This window comes from Balaenoptera ricei, chromosome 3 (genome assembly GCF_028023285.1).
Source record: "Balaenoptera ricei isolate mBalRic1 chromosome 3, mBalRic1.hap2, whole genome shotgun sequence".
NCBI classification, from domain to species: domain Eukaryota; kingdom Metazoa; phylum Chordata; class Mammalia; order Artiodactyla; family Balaenopteridae; genus Balaenoptera; species Balaenoptera ricei.
In genome coordinates, this window is record NC_082641.1 from 72959632 (window position 1) to 72986410 (window position 26779).

General features: G+C 34.8%; 1 protein-coding gene across 1 annotated transcript in view; it reads left to right on the top strand.

The window, feature by feature from the left end:
- Positions 1–25771, top strand: part of POLR3G (RNA polymerase III subunit G) — a 38814-nt gene extending 13043 nt beyond the window's left edge. Inside the window, exons 4-8 of the mRNA XM_059916758.1 lie at positions 9950–10006; positions 12186–12236; positions 17895–17974; positions 21876–22022; positions 25670–25771. Of these exons, the coding sequence (XP_059772741.1) occupies positions 9950–10006; positions 12186–12236; positions 17895–17974; positions 21876–22022; positions 25670–25756 (422 nt within the window). The 3' untranslated portion in view covers positions 25757–25771. The remainder of the gene's footprint in view (positions 1–9949; positions 10007–12185; positions 12237–17894; positions 17975–21875; positions 22023–25669) is intronic.
- Positions 25772–26779: the final 1008 nt, after the last annotated feature.

Sequence of the window (26779 nt, forward strand, 5' to 3'; positions counted from 1 at the left end):
GAGGCACCTGCAGGAAGGAGAGTTGGTGCAGAGCCAGAAGAGCATGCAGCCAGGTGGGGGTCGCGGCTCCTACAAAGGCACAGAGCATGTCAGTAAGCTGAGATTCTGTGGCTGAGACCGCTGTTAAGAGCCTTCTGGCACTACTAATATCAGAGCCCTGTGGCTGATAGGGTCTTGGTGCTCCAGCTGGGTGTCAGGCCTGTGCCTCTGAGGTGGGAGAGCCAAGTTCAGGACACTGGTCCACCAGAGACCTCCCGGTTCCAGGTAATATCAAACAGTGAAAGCTCTCCCAGAGATCTCCATCTCAACGCTAAGACCCAGCTCCACTCAACGAACAGCAAGCTACAGTGCTGGACACCCTATGCTAAACAACTAGAAAGACAGGAACACAACCCCACCCATTAGCAGAGAGGCTGCCTAAAATCATAATAAGGTCACAGACACCCCAAAACACACCACCAGACGCGGTCCTGCCCACCAGAAAGACAAGATCCAGCCTCATCCACCAGAACACAGGCACCAGTGCCCTCACCGGGAAGCCTACACAACCCACTGAACCAACCTTCGCCACTAGGGGCAGACACCAAAAACAACGGGAACTACGAACCTGCAGCCTGTGAAAAGGAGATCCTAAACACAGTAAGTTAAACAAAATGAGAAGACGGAGAAACACACAGCAGATGAAGGAGCAAGATAAAAACCCACCAGCCCAAACAAATGAAGAGGAAATAGGCAGTCTACCTGAAAAAGAATTCAGAGTAATGATAGTAAAGATGATTCAAAATCTTGGAAAAAGAATGGAGAAAATACAAAAAACGTTTAACAAGTACCTAGAAGAACTAAAGAGCAAACAAACGATGAACAACACAATAAATGAAATAAAAAATTCTCTAGAAGGAATCAATAGCAGAATAACTGAGGCAGAAGAACTGATAAGTGACCTGAAAGATAGAATAGTGGAAATAACTACCACAGAGCAGAATAAAGAAAAAAGAATGAAAAGAATTGAAGACAGTCTCAGAGACCTCTGGGACAACATTAAACTCACTAACATTCAAATTATAAGGATCCCAGAAGAAGAAGAGAAAAAGAAAGGGACTGAGAAAATATTTGAAGAGATTACAGTTGAAAACTTCCCTAATATGCAAGAGGAAATAGTCAATTAAGTCCATGAAGCACAGAGAGTCCCATACAGGATAAATCCAAGGAGAAACATGCCAAGACACATATTAATCAAACTATCAAAAATTAAATACAAAGAAATAATGTTAAAAGCAGCAAGGGAAAAGCAACAAATAATATACAAGGGAATCCCCTTAAGGTTAACAGCGGATCTTTCAGCAGAAACTCTGCATGCCAGAAGGGAGTGGCAGGACATATTTAAAGTGATGAAAGGGAAAAACCTACAACCAAGATTACTCTACCCAGCAAGGATCTCATTCAGGTTCAATGGAGAAATTGAAACCTTTACAGATAAGCAAAAGCTAAGAGAATTCAGCACCACCAAACCAGCGAAAGGAACTTCTCTAGGCAGGAAACAAAAGAGAAGGAGAAGACCTACAATAACAAACCCAAAACAATTTAGAAAATGGTAAATGTAAAATGTAAAAATGTAAATGGATTAAGTGCTCCAACCAAAAGACATAGACTGGCTGAATGGATATAAAAACAAGACCCGTATATATGCTATCTACAAGAGACCTACTTCAGACCTAGGGCCACATACAGACTGAAAGTGAGGGGATGGAAAAAGATATTCCTTGCAAATGGAAATCAAAAGAAAGCTGGAATACCAATTCTCATATCAGACAAAATAGACTTTAAACTAAAGACTATTACAAGAGACAAAGAAGGACACAACATAATGATCCAGAGATCAACCCAAGAAGAAGATAAAACAATTGTAACTATTTACGCACCCAACATAGGAGCACCTCAATACAAAGGCAAATGCTAACAGCCATAAAAGGGGAAATCGACAGTAACACAATCATACTAGGGGGCTTTAACACCCCACTTTCACCAATGGACAGATCATCCAAGATGAAAATAAATACGGAAACACAGCTTTAAAGGACACATTAAACAAGATGGACTTAATTGATATTTATAGGACATGCCATCCAAAAACAACAGAATACACTTTCTTCTCAAGTGCTCATGGAACATTCTCCAGGATAGATCATATCTTGGGTCACAAATCAAGCCTTGGTAAATTTAAGAAAATTGAAATCGTATCAAGTATCTTTTCCGCACAACGCTGTGAGACTAGATATCAACTAAAGGAAAAAATCTGTAAAAAATACAAACACATGGAGGCCAAACAATACACTACTTAATAACCAAGAGATCACTGAAGAAATCAAAGAGGAAATCAAAAAATACCTAGAAACAAATGACAATGAAAACACGACAACCCAAAACCTATGGGATGCAGCAAAAGCAGTTCTAAGATGGAAGTTTATAGCAATACAATCCTACCTCAAGAAACAAGAAAAATCCCAAATAAACAACATAACCTTACACCTAAAGCCATTAGAGAAAGAACAAAAAACCCCCAAGTTTGCAGAAGGAAAGAAGTCATAAAGATCAGATCAGAAATAAATGAAAAAGAAATGACAAAAACAATAGCAAAGATCAATAAAACTAAAAGCTGGTTCTTTGAAAAGATAAACAAAATTGATAAACCATTGGCCAGACTCATCAAGAAAAAAAGGGAGAAGACTCAAATCAATAGAATTAGAAATGAAAAAGGAGGAGTAACAACTGACACTGCAGAAATACCAAGAATCATGAGATTACTACAAGCAACTATATGCCAATAAAATGGACAACCTGGAAGAAATGGAAAAAGTCTTAGAAAAGCAGAACCTTCCCAGACTGAACCAGGAAGAAATAGAAAATATAAACAGACCAATCACAAGCACTGAAATTGAGACTGTGATTAAAAATCTTCCAATAAACAAAAGCCCAGGACCAGATGGCTTCACAGGCGAATTCTATCAAACATTTACAGAAGAGCTGACACCCATCCTTCTCAAACTCTTCCAAAATATAGCAGAGGGAGGAACACTCCCAAACTCATTCTATGAGGCCACCATCACCGTGATACCAAAACTAGACAAAGATGTCACAAAGAAAACTACAGGCCAGTATCAGTGATGAACATAAATGCAAAAATCCTCAACAAAATACTAGCAAACAGAATCCAACAGCACATTGAAAGGCTCATACACCATGATCAAGTGGGGTTTATCCCAGGAATGCAAGGATTCTTCAATACATGCAAATCAATGTGATAAACCATAGTAACCAATTGAAGGAGAAAAACCATATGATCATCTCAATCAATGCAGAAAAAGCTTTCGACAAAATTCAATGCCCATTTATGATAAAAACCCTCCAGAAAGTAGGCATAGAGGGAACTTACCTCAACATAATAAAGGCCATATATGACAAACCCACAGCCAACATTGTTCTCAATGGTGAAAAACTGAAACCATTTCCTCTAAGATCAGGAACAAGACAAGGTTTGTCCACTCTCACCACTATTATTCAACATAGTTTTGGAAGTTTTAGCCACAGCAATCAGAGAAGGAAAAGAAATAAAAGGAATCCAAATCGGAAAAGAAGAAGTAAAGCTGTCACTGTTTGCAGATGACATGATAATATACATGGAGAATCCTAAATATGCTACCAGAAAACTACTAGAGCTAATCAATGAATTTGGTAAAGTAGCAGGATACAATTTAATGCACAGAAATCTCTTGCATTCCTATACACTAATGATGAAAAATCTGAAAGAGGAATTAAGGAAACACTCCCATTTACCACTGTAACAAAAAGAATAAACTACCTAGCAATAAACCTACTTAAGGAGACAAAAGACCTGTATGTAGAAAACTATAAGACACTGATGAAAGAAATTAAAGATGATACAAACAGATCGAGAGATATACCATGTTCTTCGATTGAAGAATCAACATTGTGAAAATGACTATACTACCCAAAGCAATCTACAGAGTCAATGCAATCCCTATCAAACTTCCAATGGCATTTTTCACAGAACTAGAAAAAAAATTTTACAATTTGTGTGGAAACACAGGAGACCCCTGAATAGCCAAAGCAATCTTGAGAAAGAAAAATGGAGCTGGAGGAATCAGGCTCCCTGACTTCAGACTATACAACAAAGCTACAGAAATCAAGACAGTATGGTACTGGCACAAAAACAGAAATATAGATCAATGGAACAGGATAGAAAGCCCAGAGATAAACCCACACACCTATGGTCAACTTATTTTTGATAAAGGAGGCAAGAATATACAATGGAGAAAAGACAGCCTCTTCAATAAGTGGTGCTGGGAAAACTGGACAGCTACATGTAAAAGAATGAAATTAGAACACTCCCTGATACCATACACAAAAATAAACTCAAAATGAATTAAAGACCTAAATGTAAGGCTGGACACTATAAAACTCTTAGAGGAAAACACAGGCAGAACACTCTATGACATAAATCACAGCAAGATCCTTTTTGACCCACCTCCTAGAGAAATGGAAATAAAAACAAAAATAAACAAATGGGACCTAATGAAACTTAAAAGCTTTTGCACAGCAAAGGAGACTATAAACAAGAGGAAAAGACAACCCTCAGAATGAGAGAAAATATTTGCAAATGAATCAACGGACAAAGGATTAATCTCCAAAATTTACAAGCAGCTCATGCAGCTCAATATCAAAAAAACAAAAAACCTAATCCAAAAATGGGCAGAAGACCTAAATAGACATTTCTCCAAAGAAGATATACAGATTGCCAACAAACACATGAAAGGATGCTCAACATCACTAATCATTAGAGAAATGCAAATCAAAACTAAAATCAGGTATCACCTCTCAACAGTCAGAATGCCCATCATCAAAAAATCTACAAACAATAAATGCTGGAGAAGGTGTGGAGAAAAGGGAACCCTCTTGCACTGTTGGTGGAAATGTAAATTGATACAGCCACTATGGAGAACAGTATGGAGGTTCCTTAAAAAACTAAAAATAGAACTCCCATACGACCCAGCAATCCCACTACTGGGCATATACCCTGAGAAAACTATAATTCAAAAAGAGTCATGCACCACAATGTTCATTGCACCTCTATTTACAATAGCCAGGACATGGAAGCAACCTAAGTGTCCATTGACAGATGAATGGATAAAGAAGATGTGGCACATATATACAATGGACTATTACTCAGCCATAAAAAGAAATGAAATTGAGTTATTTGTAGTGTGGTGGATGGACCTAGAGTCTGTCATACAGAGTGAAGTAAGTCAGAAAGAGAAAAACAAATACCGTATGCTAACATGTATATATGGATTCTAAAAAAAAATAAAATAAAATGGTTCTGAAGAACCTAGGGGCAGTACAGGAATAAAGATGCAGATGTAGAGAATGGACTTGAGGACACGGGGAGGGGGAAGGGTATGCTGGGATGAAGTGAGAGAGTGGCATGGACTTATGTATACTACCAAATGTAAAATAGATAGCTAGTGGGAGGCAGCCCCATAGCACAGGGAGATCAGCTCAGTGCTTTGTGACCACCTAGAGGGATGTGATGGGAGGGTGGGAGGGAGATGCAAGAGGGAGGAGATATGGGGATATATGTATATGTATAGCTGATTCACTTTGTTATACAGCAGAAACTAACACACCATTGTAAAGCAATTATACTTCAATAAAGATGTTAAAATAAATAAATAAATAAACAAAGAAATAAATTAATAAATAAAAAGAAAATAAAGGCTTTTTAAAAAAATATATGTGTGAATACAGGTTTATATATACTGTATATATACATTATATATATATATATATACACACACACATAGACACACATACACACACACACACACACACACACACACACACATATAGTGTGCATATACACACCATGAATGGAAAAGAATTGGCCAGACTGAATAGAAGTACACAACTGTCATAGGGAGCCATATTCTAGATAGTGTTCCATCTCTGTATCTTCACCAGCCTTCTCTCATCACTCACTACCTATGTGCTTTAGGAAAGAGAGACTTACGGACTAATGTAAAGAACTAAAGCTCTACAGACTTGGACAAATAAGGTAGGAGATCTCTTCCTGATAATCAAATGGCTGGTGGCTCAGGGCATTGAGATTTGTTCACAAAGAACTGAGGGCACAGAATAAACATATTTCATGTTGTGATAGATTCAAGATTTGTTTGTAGTGTTCTGAGGTAGAATTATAGAAATGGCTGGTAGTTTCTCTGCAATGAAATTTATTATTTTTTTAATAAAGAGAAATGAATCAATGAATTTTATTATTTTAATGAGTTTTAGCTGCAAAGGTGCATAGAGAGCATCTGGTCCAGTGGTTCCCAGCTCAGGTTCCTGAACCACTGGGGTCCTCTGAGCTAGAAACAGGAGTGACAGTGGTGATGGTTCTGTAAGCCATTTTCAGAAGCTTAATGGAAATCATACATTTACCTGCATTATGACCACAAGGTCTGTTATTGAACAAATGGAGTTTGTTTGGTTTATTAACTCTCAATATACTGTCAGGGTCCATTTTAATTTTTTAGTTTCTTTCTGAGCAGTTCTTACTATTTTATGTAATGATTGATATTCATTACTTATTTTTTCATAGACATCTTCCAAAGAACAAAGAGAATTTGCTTTAGAAAAGAAAAAAATTCATATTATCTTAGCATTACCATACTGGCCAATTGGACCCTTTCATAAATCTAAAATACATTTTTGAACCTTAGTGATCTTATTTTTCTTGCATCTTGAAATAGTTTTCTGTTTCATCATCATAGGTATTATTTCATCATTTTTCATTAACTGTTCTCTAATATGAACTCATGAATCAATGAGTAAACAGTATATCTCTAAGAATGAAAAGGAAATATGGTATTTTCATACAGTTAATCTTTCGCATAATATTTTGTGATAGGAACCTTGAAAATTCTGTTTGCTAAAATGACGTGACCATATTTTTTTTCTTTTTTGATGGTATTTATATACCAAATTTTATTTCATATAGTTTGTAACAAGACAACTGCTGAAGGCAAAGGCAAAGACAAAGATGGTTGAAAGGAAATAGATTATGTAGAAATGAAACAATTTATTGGATTGATCACATTAATTGGTAATTATAAATTTAATAATGAAAATGTTTTACAATTATAGATTAAAGAAGATGGCTGGGCCATCCTCTCTTCAACAAAAGTGTGAGCCATAACAGTTTTTTAAAGTGTTACATTTTGATGGTGCAAATACAAGAAGAATTGGAAGTAATGATAAGCTAAAACCTGTTAATAGAATTGTATTTGTAATCTAGAATCACTTGGGTGGTGCAGGTGTGAGAAAAAACAGAAATAGTAAGTTAGAATTTATTAAAGATGTATTTGAAATCTGGAATCAGGATATATGAAATGCTTATATTTAAGGCTTGTACATGACAAATCCACAATGCACAGTTGATGCGCAGTTAGCTGCATTCAAAGGATGTAGCTCATTTTGGGTGAATATACCTTCAAAACCAGGAAAATAGTGGAATATAATGAGTTTACTATATTTTGTTATTAAAATCCCCAGTAATTAATTTTCTTTCTTTTTAAAGAACACCTTTATTGAGATAAAATTCACATATCTAAAATTTACTTTTTAAAATATTTCAGTGCCTTTGAGTGTACTCACAGAATTGTGCTACCAACAGTGCTATCTAATTTTTAGAACTTGTTCATCATCTTGAAGAGATACCCCCATACCCATTAGTATCACTCCCCATTGTCCCCTCCCTCCCCTCAGCCCATGGCAACCAGTAATCTGCTTTGTCTCTAGTGATTTGTCTGTTCTAGACATTTCATATAAATGGAATCATAATATGTGTTCTTTTGTGACTGATTACTTTCACTTAGCATAATGTTTTCAGGGTTCATACATAGTAAACCATGTATCAGTGTTTCATTCCTTTTTATGGTTGAATTATATTCCATTATATGTGTATACCACATTTTGTTCATTCATCAGTTGATGGACATTTGGGTCAGTTCCACATTGGGGCTACCATGAATAATGCTGCTATGAACATTCGTATACATGTTTTTGGGTGGACATATGTCACTTTTATTGTGTACATATCTAGAGTCATATGGTAACTCTTTATTTTACATTTTGAGGAATTGCCAAACTGTTTTCCAAAGTGGTTGCACCATTTTACATTACCAACAGCGTATAAGGGTTCCAGTTTCTCCACATCCTTGTCAGCACTTATTACTGTCTTTTTAGTTCCAGCCATCTAACTGGGTATAACGTGATAGCTTATTGTAGTTTTGATTGGAATTTCCCTAATGACTAATTATGTTGAACATCTTAGCATGTGCTTTTTGTCCACGTATATCTTCTTTGGAGAAGTATCTATTTATATCCTTTGCTTTTTTAAATTGAATTCCAGTAGTTGGTTTTCAACATCTCTTATTCTTCTGTAAATTATTTGAAAGTAACAAAAATATAAAAATGGTTCATTGGTAGTAACCATTATTATTAATAAATGGTAATAATTTTTTCTTGGTAAATTGAGGGTTAAATTTTTTCAAAATATACAATCTGTTTTGGAGAAAAATTTAAAATGCAGATGCTGGGAATCTCTCATTGGCCTTCTCTTTACAGATGAAAAACTTGAGAGCAAGATTGAAGTCAAACAGTTAAATATCTATAAAAGCCTTGTGTCTTAGTTTCTGATCTACTCTTTATTTTAGTTATCTTTGTCTAACACCATGGTCTTAGTATTATTTGGTGTACAATATTATATGTTACAGGTGTACAATATAGTGATTCACAATTTTTAAAGGTTACACTTCATTTATAGTTATTATAAAATATTTACTGTATTCCCTGTGTTGTACAATATATCCCTGTAGCTTATTTTATACCTAATAGTTTGTACCTCTTAATCCCCTACCCCTGTATTGCCCCTACCCACCTCCCTCTCCCCACTCGTAACCACTAGTTTGTTCCCTGTATCCGTGAGTCTGTGGAAGCATTTTTTTTAACATGGAAGAAAAATCAGTGTCTACTTGGGTCTTGATTTTTATATTTTAATCTTTTATATTACCGTCTGCTTTTCATGACTATACTCCTAAACCAGTTTTTATGATGAACCATGGTTTCAAGCTATTGTATAATGGTGTCACTTGCTAACTTGTGCTGTTGGGAAAGGGTTTGGGCCCTCATTGAGGGAATTTCTTGTGGCAAAGTGGGCAAAGCAGAACAAGAGCCACAGCCACAGTCCCGTTTTTGGTGAGCTCATAAGGTCCCTGCACAGTTCTCAGCAGTGACATGGAAGGCTTACAGCTTGCTCATTCATGCCCCATCAAGTCCAACCTTGCCTACTCCTACCCTTTTCCCCATTCTCTTCCCCAATGGATTGTGAAAAGTAGCTCACTGAGAAGCCTAAGTAAATGTGTGTATTAAGCATTTGCTTACCTTACTGGAGGTAAGCAAACAGCCCTCCATCCTCACTTAGGTACTTAATACCTTCCAGTTATACAAGGTTTAGAGATTGGGAGCTGGAGGCCAGTGTCACAAGAAGAAAATAGAAGATGCCAAGTAGACCCCTGCCCTTATGTGTAAGTGGCTTCCTGACTTGCATTTGGGCTTTTGTGAATATTCTTAGAGATGAGTCAGATTGTCTGATTCTAAGAACCATAATTAGGGTTTAGGTCTCTGCTCACCCCCAGCCATTCATACCCAGGTGCTTCTTGCCACTTCCCTAAACATGTAATACTCATTGAACTGTTCAGTATGTGTCCAGGAACACATTGTGGAGAAATGTAAGAAACTCCCTGTATGTGAAATAAAAGATGTTACCTGGTGTTTTCAATTATTTTAAAATTTGTTTTTTCTATCTTTTTTCTAGATATTGAAAGATATAGTAAAAGATATGTGAAGGTGTACAAAGAAGAGTGGATACCAGGTAATTGTAAAACTGAAAATGTTCAAATAATCTTTAAAGGCTATCTTCCTACCCCATATTTTTTAGGACAAATTTTGTATTTTCACCATAGGAAAATAGAGTCTGGCTCTTTTCCTATAATTAATTAGCAACATATATCTTTTGAAAACTAAGAAGAAAAGATTTTTATATTGTAACATGGAAGGGTTGAAGTGTTTTTGTGGAAATTCTTAGGATACTTTGTTTTTTTTTTATAAACTGGGGCTCACCAGAACCATTGGGTTTTCCATTTCCTTTTGCCACAATCACAGTTTTAGTCTCTAATACCAGTAATCCTCACTTCTGTGCACCTGTGTGATTTTATAGCTTCTGAGGAGAAAACAAGTCTATTTTTATGAATATTTTAAGCCAAGTTTGTGTATCTTCCTTTCTTTCCAGCAGGCATAGACTCTTTTTGATTGTTAAAATGCCTTTTCAACAGAACCATACCTAAGAGAGTTTTTTTTTTTTTCAACATTCACAAAATTGCCTTGGATAGAGACAAGGTGAAAGGGGGCTGCAGAGAACTCATCCAGTTCATTCATTTTATAGAAAATTAACAGTTGCCATAGAAATGAAGAGACCTGTCAGGACGACATGGACCATACTACTAAAACTCAGGTCTCCTCATTTTAACTCACTTTCCTTTGACATCTCTGTCCTTGGTGTGTTATAGAAACTGCCTGTATGTAAATGCGTAAGTTGCATTTACAGCATTATTGCTTTCCTGACTTACAGTGCTCTTTCTTTTCAGTGCCGATTATTGATAAGGTTGTGTCCCTCTGAAAACACTGTCTTAGGTCTCTCATTTCTTCTACTTCATAAACATTCATCTCTAAATGATTCTCTTTAAATACTTTCTCATGATCACCTGTGGATTGTTTATAAAAAGAAACATATTTAAAGCAAAATTTATTAGTTCGGCTAAAATAGCTTGAGATATAAATGTTTTCTGCAGAAGACACTGAGTTTTTCTTTTATTAGCAGGTAGCATTTTTATCTATTTTTATGTTGCTTCATTTTTCTGATTAAGCTTAAAAATGAAAAGGAAGTGACAAATTAAAGGAATTGTTTAATTAATGCAGGCACAATTATTAATTGGAGAGCATTTACTTTTCCATAGCTATTTGTATTTTTAATTTTAAAGTTTTCCTATAATTATTAGAATTGTTTATTTAGTTTTGCATGTATTAGGATTGTGATCACATTTTAACTTCTGAAAAAAAAATTTTATTACATAAGAAATACATATCAACTACAGGGCTTCCCTGGTGGTGCAGTGGTTAAGAATCCACCTGCCATTGCAGGGGACACGGGTTCGATCCCTGGTTTGGGAGGATCCCACATGCCGCGGAGCAACTAAGCCCGTGCGCCACAACTACTGAGCCTGCGCTCTAGAGCCCACAAGCCACAACTACTGAGCCCACAAGCCTAGAGCCCATGCTCTGCAACAAGAGAAGCCACCACAATGAGAAACCTACGCACCGCAACGAAGAGTAGCCCCCACTCACCACAACTAGAGAAAGCCGGCGCGCAGTAACGAAGACCCAACGCAGCCAAAAATAAATAAGTTAAATAAATAAATTTAAGAAAAATACATATCAACTACAGAAAACTTACAAAATACAGAGTAGTTAAATAAATAACACTTAAGAAAAACAGCTGTAATCCTAACACTCACAAGGAAATACTGTAATATTTTGTCCCCCACCTAGAGCTTTCTCTGCACAAATATATATAAAAATATTTATATGGTAGGTTTATTTTTTAAATGGAATTCTATATGTATTGTTTTAGAAGCTTTTTTAACTTACCAGTATATCATGAATAACTTTTCATGCCCATAAATATTTTTCTACATTTTTTTGTTATGAAAATTTCTGTATTTGAAATTAATTATATAAATACTATATAGCTGTTAAAAGAATGTTGTAGAAATTTTATAACACTGTTTCAAAGCTATTTTAATAAACTTTTTTTCTTCATAGGAGAAAATATATCACTGTTATAATTTGATCCCAGCTAAATATGTATAGTCAGATATTAAGAAACTTTATTTCCTTTGCATGAGCAACTATCATGTTCTTTAAATAGTTATAGCTAGTGCCAGTAATTCCTAGAGGAAACTGCCATTTTTATATTTCTCCTTTTGTACACACAGATTGGAGAAGACTCCCTAGAGAGTTGATGCCAAGAAAAAAATGCAAAAAAGGTACATTAACTAATATAATAATAATAATCCAGGTGGGAAAAGGTTATTGCTTAACTTCCATTTAATATGGAACTGTCAGTCTAATGTTACACTCAATGTTCTGAATGCTTTTTCTTAAAATATTTTTGACATTATGATTATTCTGTTGGAGCCTTTTGCTGTTGATTTTTTGTTTTGTTTTCTTTGTTTTTGTTTGTTTAATTGTTTTTCCTTTAATTATGGAATTTTGATGTGCTAGGAAAGACTTTTCAATTATGTAGATATTCTCATTTGCATATTTGAAAGTTTTAAAATGATTATACTGGCTATATTTTAAGTTTTTAACTAAAACATTTGTAACTGGTAACGTTTGGGAACTGTCAAATAGAACTTTATGGTGTATATAAAATATCACAGTGAAAGCTTCTGTTGTGTTGTTCTTTCATAATTCCACCGAACACAAAGTTGTTGAGCATCTACTATTGCCACACATTGTGCTAAGAGGGATAAAACAGTGAGCAAAGTAGGAGTAATCCTCGCCCTCACAGAGCTCACGGTCAGTTGGAGTAAAGACATTAAACGTAACACACTGTCTTCACTGGGAGGCCAGGGAAGGGTTCTTTGAGGAGGTACAATTGAACTCCAGATTGAAGGACGAGTACAAGTTTGCTAAGATGAGGTTGTGGGAGAGACATTGGAGAAATTGGGTTTTTTAATGTGTTTTTATTGTTGAGTTTTAGGAGTTCTGTGTATATTTTGGATGATAGTCTGTAGGAAAAACACTCTTGCTGGGTGTTTGTACTTTCCTGTCACACCACTACCACATTCACAGCAATTCTGACACCAGATGTATGGAGTTTTTTCCTGCACATCAAGCCATTCTCTGCAACACCAGCTGTGTCTCCTACAATTTAATTCCATTCTGACACTAACTGGAGTTAGCACAGACCCCACAGATTAAGGGCTCTGTCCCAGGAGACTACTCCCCACTACAGATGTCAATCACAAATATAGTGTGTCTCCAGGTTACCCACGACTTCTGTCTGAGTTGGCTACAAATCAGAGGTTCCCATGCCCTCCACCCCCAACCTTCGATTTGATTTGCTAGAACAGCTCAAACTTAGGGAAACATTTACTTACGTTTACCAGTTTATTATGTAATAAAGGTTATGATAAAGGATACAGATGAACAGTCAGGTGAAAAGATACATAAGATAAAGTCTGGAAGGTCGCCAGTGCAGGAACTTCTGTCTCTGTGGAATTGGGATGTGCCACCTTCTAGTACATGGATATGTTCACCAACCCAGAAACTCTTGGAACCACATACTTTGGGGATTTTTATGGAGGCTTCATCACATGGGCATGATCAATCATTAACTCAATCTCCAGCGCTTCTCCTCTTTTCCAAGGGATGGAAGATGAGGCTGAAAGTTCCAGGCTTCTAATCATGGCTTGATGTTTATGATAACCCACCCCATCCTGAAGCTGCCCAGCAGCCCACCAAGTGTCACCTCCTTAGAACAAAAGGCACTCCTATCACGCAGTAAGTTCCAAGGGATTTAGACACATATTAGAACAACAAAAATGCACACTGTTGTCACTTAGGAAATTATAAGGGTTTTAGGAGTTCTGTGCCAGGAACCAGGAGCTGAGACCAATATATATTATTTTCTATTATTTCACACAGTCCTTTTTCAAATATGTCTTTTGAAAACATTTTCTCCCAGTCTGTAGCTTGTCTTCTTATTCCTTGACAGTGTCTTTCATACAGCAGTTTTTAATTTTAATGTAGTCCAGCTTATCAGTTCTTTTTTTCATGGATCATGCCTTTGGTTTTGCCTCTCAGAAGTCATCACCAAGCTCAAGGTCATCTAAATTTTCTCCTATGTTATCTTTTAGGAGTTTTATAGTTCTGTGTTTTACATTTAAGTCTATGATCCATTTTGAGTTAATTTTTGTGAAGGGTGTAAAGTCTGTGTAAATTCATTTTTTTGCATGTGGAAGTCCAGTTGCCTTTTTCTGTATTTATGTGGGTCTCTTTCTGGGCTCTCTATTTGGTTTCGTTGGTCTATGTATTTATTCTTTCACCTATACCACTGTCTTGATTACAATAGCTTTATAGTATGTTTTAAAGTCAGGTAGTGCCAGTCCTCTAACTTTGTTATTTTTCTTCGGTGTTGTGTTGGCTATTCTGGGTCTTTTGCCTCTCCATACATACAGTAGAGTCAGTTTGTTGATTTCTGCAAAATAATTTACTAGGATTTTGATTGAGATTGCATTGAATTTATAGATGAAGTTGGGAAGAAATGACACCTTGAAGATATTAGCTCTTCCTATCCATGAATATGGACTATCTCTCCATTTATTTAGTTCTCTGATTTCATTAATCAGAGTTTTGTAGTTTTCCTCATATAGATCATTTTGTTAGATTTTTACCTAAGTATTTCATTTTGATGGGTACTAATGTAAATAGTACTATGTTTTTAATTTCAAATTCCACTTGTCAATTGTTTATATATAAAAAAACTATTGAATTTTGTGTATTAACCTGTATCTTATAACCCTGCTATAATTGTTTATTAGTTCCAGGAGTTTTTTAGCCAATTCATTCAGATTTTATACATGTCGTCTGTGAACAAAGGGAGTTTTATGTTTTCCTTCCCAATCTACATAACCTTTTGTATCCTTTTCTTATCTTATTGTATTAGCTAGGACTTCCAGTGAAATGTTGAAAAGCAGTGATGAGAGGGAACTTTCTTGCCTTGTTCCTGATCTTAGTGGCAGAGTGTCAGATTTTTATTATTAATGATATCAAGTTTTTCACCACTAAGTATGATGTAACTATAGGGTGTTTTTGTAGATATTCTGTATCAAGTTGAAGAATTTCCCCTCTGTTCCTAACTTACTAAGAGTTTTTATCATGAATGGCTGTTTGATTTTGTCATATGCTTTTTCTGCATCTATTGATATGATCATGTGATTTTTCTTCTTTAGCTTGTTAATGTGATGGATTACATTAATTGATTTTGGACCAGCCTTATATCCCTGGGAGAAATCCCCCTTGAATGTGGTGTATAATTCCTTCTATACATTGTTGGATTGGATTTAAGAATATTTTGTTGAGGAGTTTTGTATCTTTATTCATGAGAGATAGTGATCTTTAGTTTTCTTTCTCATAATATGTGTCTGATTTTGGTATTAGGGTAATTCTGACCTCATAGAATGAGTTAGGAAGTACTCCCTCGACTTCTATCTTTTGAAAGAGATCCCCCTCCCCTTTTTAACAGCTTTATTGAGGTATAGTTCACATATAATAAAATGCACATATTCGAAACATACAATTTGGTGAATTTTGACATATATTTTAAATGGAAGTATTTTTATTTTGTTTTATTTCAAAGCTACAACATATAAGAATATTTAGCTTGATTGAGAACAGAATTATTATATATTGAGATCTGATAGTTTACCTGCTGTCCTTTATACCCTTGGCTTTTCTTAGACAAATATATTATTTTCACAATAAAATAACATTTGCTTGAATGATACTGGTCATGTCCTAGTGGATCACAAATTTTTAGCAGACTTTAAAGAGCTGAAAAGAATATATCTGATTTGGAGGAATTAATGTTCAAATACATCCCACCAACTGCTCATCCCTAGAATCACATATACACATTGCTGATTTGTAAAAGCTTCCAGTGCATCAGGATTTTCATTTGTTGAAAAAGAAAACAACAAAACTTTCTTTTTCCATTCTTCTTAATATTTTTATTGCATATTATATAATTTTTGTGTTATGTTCCTGGTAAGCTTATACTCTCTCTTTTGTTAAAATGGCCTCCCCTGATTTACATGAAAGTAGACAATACCAAAAGAGCCAAAGACTGAAAAAGTTTGTTTCTTGAAGAACCAGCTATTGGCAGGTGTTGAAAGAAACAAAAAAATTGAAATATATGCATGTATTTGGCCAAAGATGAAAAAAAATTCATGTAAATGTTTTGGGGTTAAAACAGTCTTTTAACAGATTTTCATAATTTGACACTTCTTTCTCAATTATAAATAATACATAGCCAAAATTGCTGAGTGGACTTGAATATGCAACTAACTTTCTTGGCTAAGAGATTAATAATTTTTATAAGTTTATTTACCTGACCATGTTCTATAATATCCATTTAACAGATTTATGTGTATGAAATTTAAATAATTTGATAAAAGCTCCTTAGAGAAAAAGACTTCTTGATGTAAGTTACATTCTTAGCTAGTGTTTTCTGGCATCAGTATTATAATATATATTGAGAGCTTGTTCATATATGATATTTTATGTGCTACAATTCAGATTAAACAGTCTTTGCTCTCAAGGGGAACAGAGATAGTTACCCATCATTAAATCTATCTATTTTTTTTTAAATAACTTTTGTTTGAGCAAAACCTCACAAATGTGTATGTTTGGGAGTTCTGAACTCAGTGACTCCCCGAGGGGCAATTTGGTATCACATAATAAATTGTAAATTCCATCAGTTATGGGTCATGCACCACAATCTAAAAATTTCTTCTTCTATAGGTTAAATGTTAATCTTTAACAAAATTAATCTTTCTGAGCCATATTTTCCTCTGTTACCAAGTAATTTCTAGGTATTTAGTTTGATTTTGGAAAAGAATGGTAATACTTTTTGATCACCATGGGACAATTTTGTAACGTATCATAATGTTTTGGTAACTGACTAGCAGGATCTATATGTGAAACAATTCTTTATACCCTGCAGTTTCACATTAGCCTCAAAATGAAATATTTTTGATATAGCTTAAAAAATTTTATATCCCAAAGCTATTAAAACATTTTATTTATATTGCTTTGAGTTTTCAGATTCATATGATGGGTGTGTTGCATTTAACTATTTTAATCTTCATTACAAAGATAATGCTATGCTGCCCTGAATATAACCTCTTTCTCATCTCTTTAACCACTGGCAAATATATATTTATTCTACACTTGTATGTTTTTTAATTGAAGTATAGTTGACTTACATATTATATTATATATTATATACATTATTATATTATATACATTATTATATTAATTTCAGGTGTACAACATAGTGATGTGATAACTTTTATACATCATGAAATGATCACCACTATGAGTCTAGTTACCACCGATCACCATATAAAGTTATTACAATATTATTGACCTATTCCCTGCACTGTACATTACATCCTCGTGATTATATATTTTATAACTGGAAGTTTGTTTTTTATTTTCCCAAACCTGGTAAGATTGCCCTATTTAAAATTCCTGATCAGTGAACAGGAAGCCAGTGCAGATGATACATTTGTGAGAGCCTTTCACTGGCCCTCTAGTGCTTCTACCTGAGGGAACATTGTCGCAGTTTTGGCCCTGGGGACATTAAATGCCAGTTCAAATTTTCAGTAAAGATATCTGGTTGCAGTCTTAGAAAATATCCTATTAAGTGATTATCGTTTACCTCCTCACCATGGAAAATTGGTGATGTGTGCTGATTTATTTTGTTCGTTCTTTAGGAAAATTAATTCAGCCTGCAAATTTTGTGTGCCTGCTATGGCATACCAGCATGCTAGATGGCATATTAAAAGGCAAAGACATTTAATATACAATTGCTGTTATAGAAAAATGTGTTAACAGTGGTTTTACTTCAGCAGGCCCCAAATCCAAAAAGGCAAAAGATACAGGCAAAGGCACTTCACTCACTAATACTGCAGATGTATTGAAAAAAATTGAGGTAAGGTTTTCTTCTTATTATAAGAACAAACTGAAAAAATGTCATACCTCTTTTTGTCTTCTTCCACCTTTCCACCTTCTCTCTCTTTTAAATAACGTGTACACTTGGCAGAGCCAAGCCCAGCATACAGGGTAACTAGCAAGGTTTGAACATTGTTGGCTAGGAGATATGGGGGCTCCATTCTGTCCTGTCTACAACTCACCTGTCAGCTTGCCTCACCTTTTGTCACCTGACTCCTTTTTCACTCTATTCGTCTTTTCCCCTTGCATTTGAATTATGCATGGGAAAGAAACATGAATGTATATCTTTATAAACCTCTCATTTTTTTCTCTTATTGGTATATGTGTATTTTTAATGCTTTTCTTCTGCTTTATGTTTAAGTGTAGAAGATTCTATTGAGGGAAAATCCTATCTCATGGCACTTATTTTTATATCTTTATTTTTTAATATTTAAAAAAAAAGATGTAAAATTAAAAAGATTAATAAACTAAAAATATGCCCTCCCATCTCTGTCCCTAGCCATCCATTCAGTTCCTCTATTTTAGATGGCCAGTGTTACCAGTTTCTTATATATCCTTCCAGAAACATTTTATGCATAGAAAATACAGATTTTTTTTCTTTTTAATGACAAAAAAGTAGCATATTGCACTGTTTTGCCTCTTCACCTTATCACTTAAAATATCTTGGCAATGTTTCCATGTCAGTCTGTGAAAGAGTTCCCTCATTCTTTTCTTTTTCTTCTTCTTTTTTTGGCTACACTATAAGAATGAACCATAATTTATTTAATCAGTAATCTATTGATGGACATTATGTTTCATCTAGTGTTTCACAATTATAAACAATGCTGCATTGAATCCATGTTAGGTATGTGATTTCACATGTTTAGGATAGATTTCTAGAAGTAGACTTGTTAGGTCAGCTGTCATGTGTACTGTATAATATGGAAAATATGGATAAATATTGGCAGATCACTCTCCAATGAGATTATACCAGTTTATTCCCTTTATTCCCACTATCAATGCATGAATTACCTTGCACTGATGGTGATGGTGATGGTAATGATAATGATGATGATGATAATGATAGCAGCTAGTGCTTTTTGAGAACTTTTTATATAGCAGGCTCTTTGATGAGCTATTTACATCCATTATGTGCTTAAGGCTTCATAACAACAAAGAGAGATGGGTATTAAAATTCCTTACTTACCGATGAGGACGTCAAGGCTTTAAAACTTTTACTTGCCTGGCCAAGTTGGCATAGCTACCTGGTAACAGAAACTCATCTTTTTAAATTTTACTTTTGACCAGTCCTTGAGCTGAAGATAACATGTCTGAAAATCAAGCCAGGAAGATTGTTGAAGGAATAGCAATAACTGTCAGGTTTTACTGTGGTGGAATGATGGATGGGGTTGCAGAACTAGCCATCTTGTATTGATTGAACACAGATTCTGACTGTTCTTAAAACTTCCTGGAAAGAAGTTGCTAAGATGACATGTGCTATAAGGAAGACAGATCTGGACCTCCGGATGTGGTTTCTCATCAGAACAAGTTGTATTTCCTTATTCCCTATATTTAAACACCTTTTTTCATTACGCACATTGTTAAAACTGGAGTTTTACATCTAGAAATCCCAATGAGTTAGCAGCTTTATTTAATAGAGCAAAGTTAGCTTCCAGATGACTCCATTATTGTTCATTTCTTCAGCAAAAGTAGTTGCAAGTTTTCTTTAATAAAACTTCTGTGATGGAGAGGGAATGACATCCAGTCAAACCTCATGGTTATTGTGTGAATAATCAGACAGCAGTAAACTAATATTTGAGCTTATTTTCTGTATGACATACAGGTGGCTCTGTGAGTGGTCTATAGTATTTAAGCTGGAAGAACTGTTAACTGTTCATAATTCAACTGTTTTCAAAGTGTTTTCACATTGTTCTTAAAATAAATCCATAAAGTAGTAGGGGTAAATAGTTATATCTCACAGAAGAGGAAATGGAGACTACTAAGTAGATGAATTCAAACTAATACCTTAACACAAAAGGAATAAAGTGATGAGACAGTGTGTATGAGATCTTTTTTCTAAATTTCATAAATCTGATATTTGTTAACTGATTCAGGTATTTTATTGGTTTGATTTAGGTCTATGTAGTAGAAATAAAGTTGAAGTTATTTATTTAAAGATAATTGAGGTGGCAGTAGTGGAAATCAAGACCTCCTAGTCCCTACGTAGCACTGAATGAATTATATATTTAAAAATATTTTTACATAAATGGTTTAAATAATTCTATTGCTAATTATTAAATAATAGCTAATAGCGTGATTTTTCAGATATAGCGTATACCTTGCACAGAGTTAAATAAGCATAGCACTACAATTCCCTTTTAATTATACAGTCTTGTGGGTTGTCGGCCTTTTTACTAGGGTTTGATTAAAATAGAAAAGAAAAAAATTTCATATCTTAATTAACATTAACATGTCATCATTATATGTATGTGTTTTTATAAACACTTAAAAAATCTGTAAATACTGTTTTGTTTACATGCAGTTTTCCAAAGGGATTGCCAATTGGTAAAAATTGCACACATTATATTGTAGTAATAACTCATATAAGGTAACATGGGTCAGTATGAAGATAAATCATCTTATGTCTATTACCTTGGTCTTATTTGTTCTACCTAAGTGGGGTAAGGTGACAGGAAGGGTAGAGTTTGAATTTTGATTAAAAATTGAGACTATCTGATGTAGTCTTTCATTGCCTTTGGTTTTCTTAAATTCAAATTTGAATGTAATTAAAGGGATTAAAAAAAATATTTAAGAACCAAATGGAATAGTTAAGTTATAGTCACACCAAATACAAAATATGTTTTCTCTCTGTATGTAATCTACAGAGCAAATATCTTATAATAGGGTAGAGTATTTACAGATTTGTGAATTAGTGTTCTGATTACTGATTAAGAATAATAGTGTTTTAAAGTGATCTTATGCATTAATTATGAGTATTAATATATGAAATTATTGCTGTCCCCCACCTCCTAGAAAACTGGTGAAATTCTTTCACTTGTGCAAATTAAGCATAGAACAATTTAGCAAATGGATAGTAACAGTAATAAAAACAGGTCACTTTTTATCAAATGGAAAAAATTATTGGTAGTCATAATGGAAATATAAAGATGTAATCTTAAAGTTAAATCTCTGTTTTATGAGAAAGTGACAGTGGTTTTAACAAGGTGGATAAGTGGAGCCATCAGGTAATCAAAGTTTCTCTAACTCTGCATCTCTTCTTTGCCTCCATTCTTAGAGTTGCTAATAATTGCTAAGATTGACTGAGATTTGAGTTTTAATCTCTCTTTTCTTAAAGTACCTGCCAGATACATTAAGAAACAAAAATCCTTGGAAATGGGAAGTAAATAATGAGGGAGAACAGAGATAAGAACATGGATAATCTGTAAATAGGATGACCTGATATTATTTTAAACAGTTTCACTTAGAAACTAAAACATAGACATTTTGAAATGTTACCATTACATTCTCTTTTCTCCTTTCATGCTTGAAGGAAAACAAAATAACATTCTGAAAGTGATTCTCCATAAACAGAATCAACTCAATATTTTAGAAGGAGGTAGGATAGGAATCATAAAAATAAAGCATCGGGCAGCAGAGCTGATATCACAGCATGACTCAAGACCCAGTTATGAAGTAGCAAACTCAGAGAAAATACCAGTGTAATGACAGACCATTTAGTCCCATCTTTCTTGAGTTAACTCACGGTGTCCTAGGTGGTGGCCTAGAGGCGTCGGTAAGGGAGGGTTAGAATTAGGGTGATAGGTAGCTGCTCTCTTGAGGTTGAGCAGGCAAGTCAGAGTCTAGTGGTTTCCATTTAAATTAATGAAGCTCATTTATACCAGGAATTGGAAAAGAGAGGTGATGGTGAAAAATCAGATGAGGAAAATGAAGAGAAAGAAGGAAGCAAAGAGAAAAGTAAAGAAGGTGATGATGATGAGGATGACAATGCTGCAGAACAAGAGGAATATGACGAAGAAGAGCAAGAAGAGGTAACGGTCTGTTCTGGGAGAGTAACAAAGTTAACTAAGCTTAAGGATGATCTAATATGGTATATAATTAAAGTAAACCAACAAACAAAAACCAAGTTGATGGGAACCAGGGGTATTATTATCACTGGCATCAAGATCTTGGTACCAGGAGAATTATTATTGCGTTGAAATTATAGTGATACCAAATGGAATGTAGGAGGTAAAAGTAACTTGATAGGCAACTTTGAAAGTGGAAGTCCACAAGTTAAGGAAATTGATCAGATTAGTTTGAGATCAATATACATACAATTTTAAGTCAGCAATAAGGTAATTAAGGGTTTAGTCACATAGGTTTGAGGGGGGACTCTGCAATACCATCAGGTTTTAAATCCCAAAGTGCATGTGGACATTATCAGAGAACATTCATAATCCAACCTCAAGTATCTCAGTCAGAACTCAGTGTTTTAGATTTGGGATTTCCAACTTTCAGAAACATGGTGCATTTCAAAATAAGCTGGAGTCAGTCAAGCAGGGTAAGTTTGTTGGTCACGGCCTCCTTGGGACTTTGTAAACGTCTCATGCATTAACCCTAGGCTGAGAGTTTCTTCTGCATTGCAAGTGACCATTGTCTTCACTCCATTTCAGCTTCTCACACCACGCTCTGAATCTTTTTTTCACCTGAATTGCTCCACCTAAGAAATCTTTATTATATACTACAAGTACTTTACATTAAATTTTGGATTCTTATAAAATTTATATTGGTGTGCAGTGAGGGGGTACAGATGGATTTTTATCTGTTTCCAAATGGTTAGCCAGTTGCCTACCTCATGTACTAAATAATTTTCTTTCTGCATGGATTTGAAATTCTCTTTTATCAGCTATTAGATTCCTTCACCTACTTAGATGTATTTCTGGACTCTGTTCCATTGATCTATTTCTGAACTATCACTAAGATGTTCCAATTAATAGAAGCTTCTGATTATTTGTTAATATTTTTAGAGCATGTTACCCTTCTTTTTCAGAATTTTCCTGAATATTCTTTGGCTTTTGAAATGCTCTGTTTATAAAGTCTACTTGAGTTGAGCTGTGTTGAAATTTAGATCTGTCCTAACAAGAACAGCAAACATTAGGATTCTAGTAATTTCAGAATTCTGTATTGGGTCTTAACAGAGTCCAAAACACCACCAGTGGGTTTATATAAGTATATTTCATTAAAAAAAACCGCAACTTTCTACTTTAATAAAGAAAGGATATATATTCTGAGTGTGAGGCTGGGTGAGTCTGGGTATAAGCAAGCTCAAAGCCTTTCCAGATTTAAAGTTACTCTTTGCTCTTTCTAGCAGTTAACTAATTAATGAAAAATTACTGCTAGTTAACTCACCTGATATATATTGAGGATTTAAAGAGCATTTTGTTTTGAAGAGTAAAGTGGAGCAAATTATCTATGTAACACCTACATATAAAATTGAGAAAATATAGACTTTTTTCTTTCTGCAGTCTTTTGAGTGCTACAATTAAATAAAAAAACAGGGGCCCAAATGAAGCCAAGAACCATTTAAGCCATCAATTTCAACAAGTTCTCACTTTGTACCAACCTTTGTATCAAGATTACTAATCTCACAAAATTACCTAACACGAATCATTGAACATACGTGGAGGTGCTCATGTCTAAACACAAGTGGCATATGCTCAATTTGAAATACAGTATCTCTTCCTTACTCATTTCCACTTGTATGTACAAATTGGCTAGCTTATATTTTCACACAAGTGTCCTTGCCAAGATCTCACTTACAAGGTGGCCTCACTTGAACTCTCAACCATGCCACTCCTCCCTGGTACGTGGCCTCCGGATTCAGCCAGGTTTCCAGACTGTTGGATTTCTTGGCACCAGAGAAACCAGGCTAACTTTCTAGGGTCTTAGCTGGATATGGAACATTAAAGTGTTTAGGGAGGACAAAGTAATGAAATACATATCTGAATAATACAAGTTACCTTTCTTATATTATTTATATAAATCTATATATAAAATCTCACCATGCAGATACTAAAAAAGGTGATATCCAGGAGACTCTCTTTTGAGAATAGTCCCTATTTCTTACTCTATCATAATTTCTGCTGTAGATAGTAGAGATGTGGAGATTAATTTGGGGGGGGAGGGGGTGAAGTAGAAGAGAATCGCTTTATTGCTTTGCTAGGCCAAGGAGGCCACAGCGGGCTAATGCCCTCAAAACTGTGTATCCTGGAAATTAATTTTTTTATGGCAAATTTCAATCATTTACAAAAACTAGTGACTAGTAATATAAACACCTACAGACTCATCACCTAGCTTTAACAATGATCAATTCATAGCCAGCCTTTCGGCCACTCTTTCATCCACCCAGTCTGCTCCTTTTCCCCCCACTTCAAGCCCGCAGCTGCCTTGGATTACTTTAAAGCAAATCCCAGGCGTTATATCATTTCATCCATAAATATTTCAGTATGTACTCAAAAATAAGGGCTCTTTAACAATATCACAATATCATTATCATACCTAACACAATAAAATGTAACTCTTTAATATCATCAAATATTAAACCAGTGTTCAAATAGTTTTGATTGGAAAAAATTTTTTTGCTTATTCCAGTTGGAATCCAGCTGCAGTCCATACACTGCAGTTGGTTAATAACTCTCTTAAATTTCTTTTAATCTATATCCAAAATGGATTTTTGAATTTTTGATAGAAAGCAGAAATATCGTGAGTCATTTACACAGATAGTAGTCTTACTCAGCCATAAGAATTGGAATGTTCCCAGGGGCTTAATCTCTCTTAATTTAAAAGAAACTGAGGGGCTTCCCTGGTGGCACAGTGGTTGAGAATCCGCCTGCCAAGGCAGGGGACACGGGTTCGAGCCCTGGTCCGGGAAGATCCCACATGCTGCGGAGCAACTAAGCCCGTGAGCCACAACTGCTGAGCCCGTGTGCCACATCTACTGAAGCCTACACGCCTAGAGCCCGTGCTTCTCAACAAGAGAAGCCACTGCAATGAGAAGCCCCCGTGCAGCAACGAAGACCCAACACAGCCAAAAATAAATAAATAAATAAAAATTAAAAAAAAATAAACTGAGGGGCCCTAGATGTAAAATAATATGGCATCTTCTGCATTTGATTTAGTATCTTGAGGTCTTTTCATTTGTTTGTTTTTTGGTAGGAAGCAAAAATCTCTCTGCTTATGCTCAGCTATGCATTGTAACTGGAAACCTCAGTTCTGGTGTATTCGAATGAATGTTAGTATAAATTGACTTTGTTTCTTGAGTGTTTGTACATTTGTTTGGAGTAAGTGTTTAGTGCTTTAACTAACTAAACCATGTATCATCCCACTAAGGTATAATGAATGAGATGTATAATCCTATTAAGGTGTAATGGGCATCCGTTTATGTTCTCTTAGCTAGTTGGTGCCTGAGAATAGTAGGAGATGGTGGTCTTGAGGAAGAAAGCACAGTTAGATATGTGAAAGTTAATGTGTGTTTTAAGCATTGAAATAACAGAGACTTCTTTTAAGCCTGGCATGTTTTCTAATTACCTAACTTTGATATTTATAAACTTATATTAAAGGGACAGCCTACATTATGTTCTTTAATGTTACTACTCATACGTTTAATGTTTACTGAGGAATATATCATTTCACTTAGGAAAATGACTACATTAATTCCTACTTTGAAGATGGAGATGATTTTGGTGCAGACAGTGATGACAACATGGATGAAGCAACCTATTAGCTATGAAATTTCTCAAAAAATATTTTTATGATACAGCTTCTGAACATTTGAACAGACTTGTTTTCTATTTTATTTCCGATAAGGAATGAGTATTTTATTTTTGTTCCTGTTTTGTTGGAAAGATACTTGTTATCAAAATATTCAGAACCACTTTGAGTTTACATACTAGTTACCTTACCAATTAGTCTCTGACATTCCTTCTCAACACCTCTGTCATCTCTCTAATGTATTCAAGTGGATTTTTTTTTTTTGATATTATTTGGATTAGAATGTACCTAAAGAGTTTTTGCATCTTTTAATCTATGTATTCATACTTAAACAAATTTTTCTTGTTTAACTGCTGATCTTTTCTAAAACTACTAGTCATCGTAACGGATTTCTATAATCTGAAAGTTGGTTTAATACTGCACATGGAGCACTTTAAATACAAAGAAACTTGAAAATAATTTTATTTTTTACTTTTACATGGTATGTTCTGTGCTACTATATTATGACTACATAAACCTACCTGAGCTCTTACAAGTGCATATTTTATGAGATTAAAAATTTCGTGATCGGAAACACATGCACAAGGAAAAATCCCAATCTGAGCTAAATAAATTTCACAGCTTACATCTCAACCAATACAAAGGCCTGGGATGAATATTAAAAATACCTGAATTGGAGGCTAACTTCATACCATACAATATATGAATTAATCATCCCACGGTAACAAGTTTGATATCTCTGAGTCATTGGCTTATGAAAAATTAGACTGAGATTTAATTTTGTACTTTATAAAAATGTAGACTAAGTTCTAGTCATATAAATCTCATTAAAGGATGCATGTATGTGTAATCTGTGAGGTGTAGTGGCCTCTGTTACGTTTCACAGGACTGAGCTCTCCAATTGATTTATATAACAATGCAGAATGAAACTCAGGTCACTTTGAAATTTAGATTAATCTTTTTTGATTCATTTAAAAACTAGCTCCCCTGCCTTTTTGTATTGGGGTGGGGGAGAGGATATCTATAAACTTCAGCC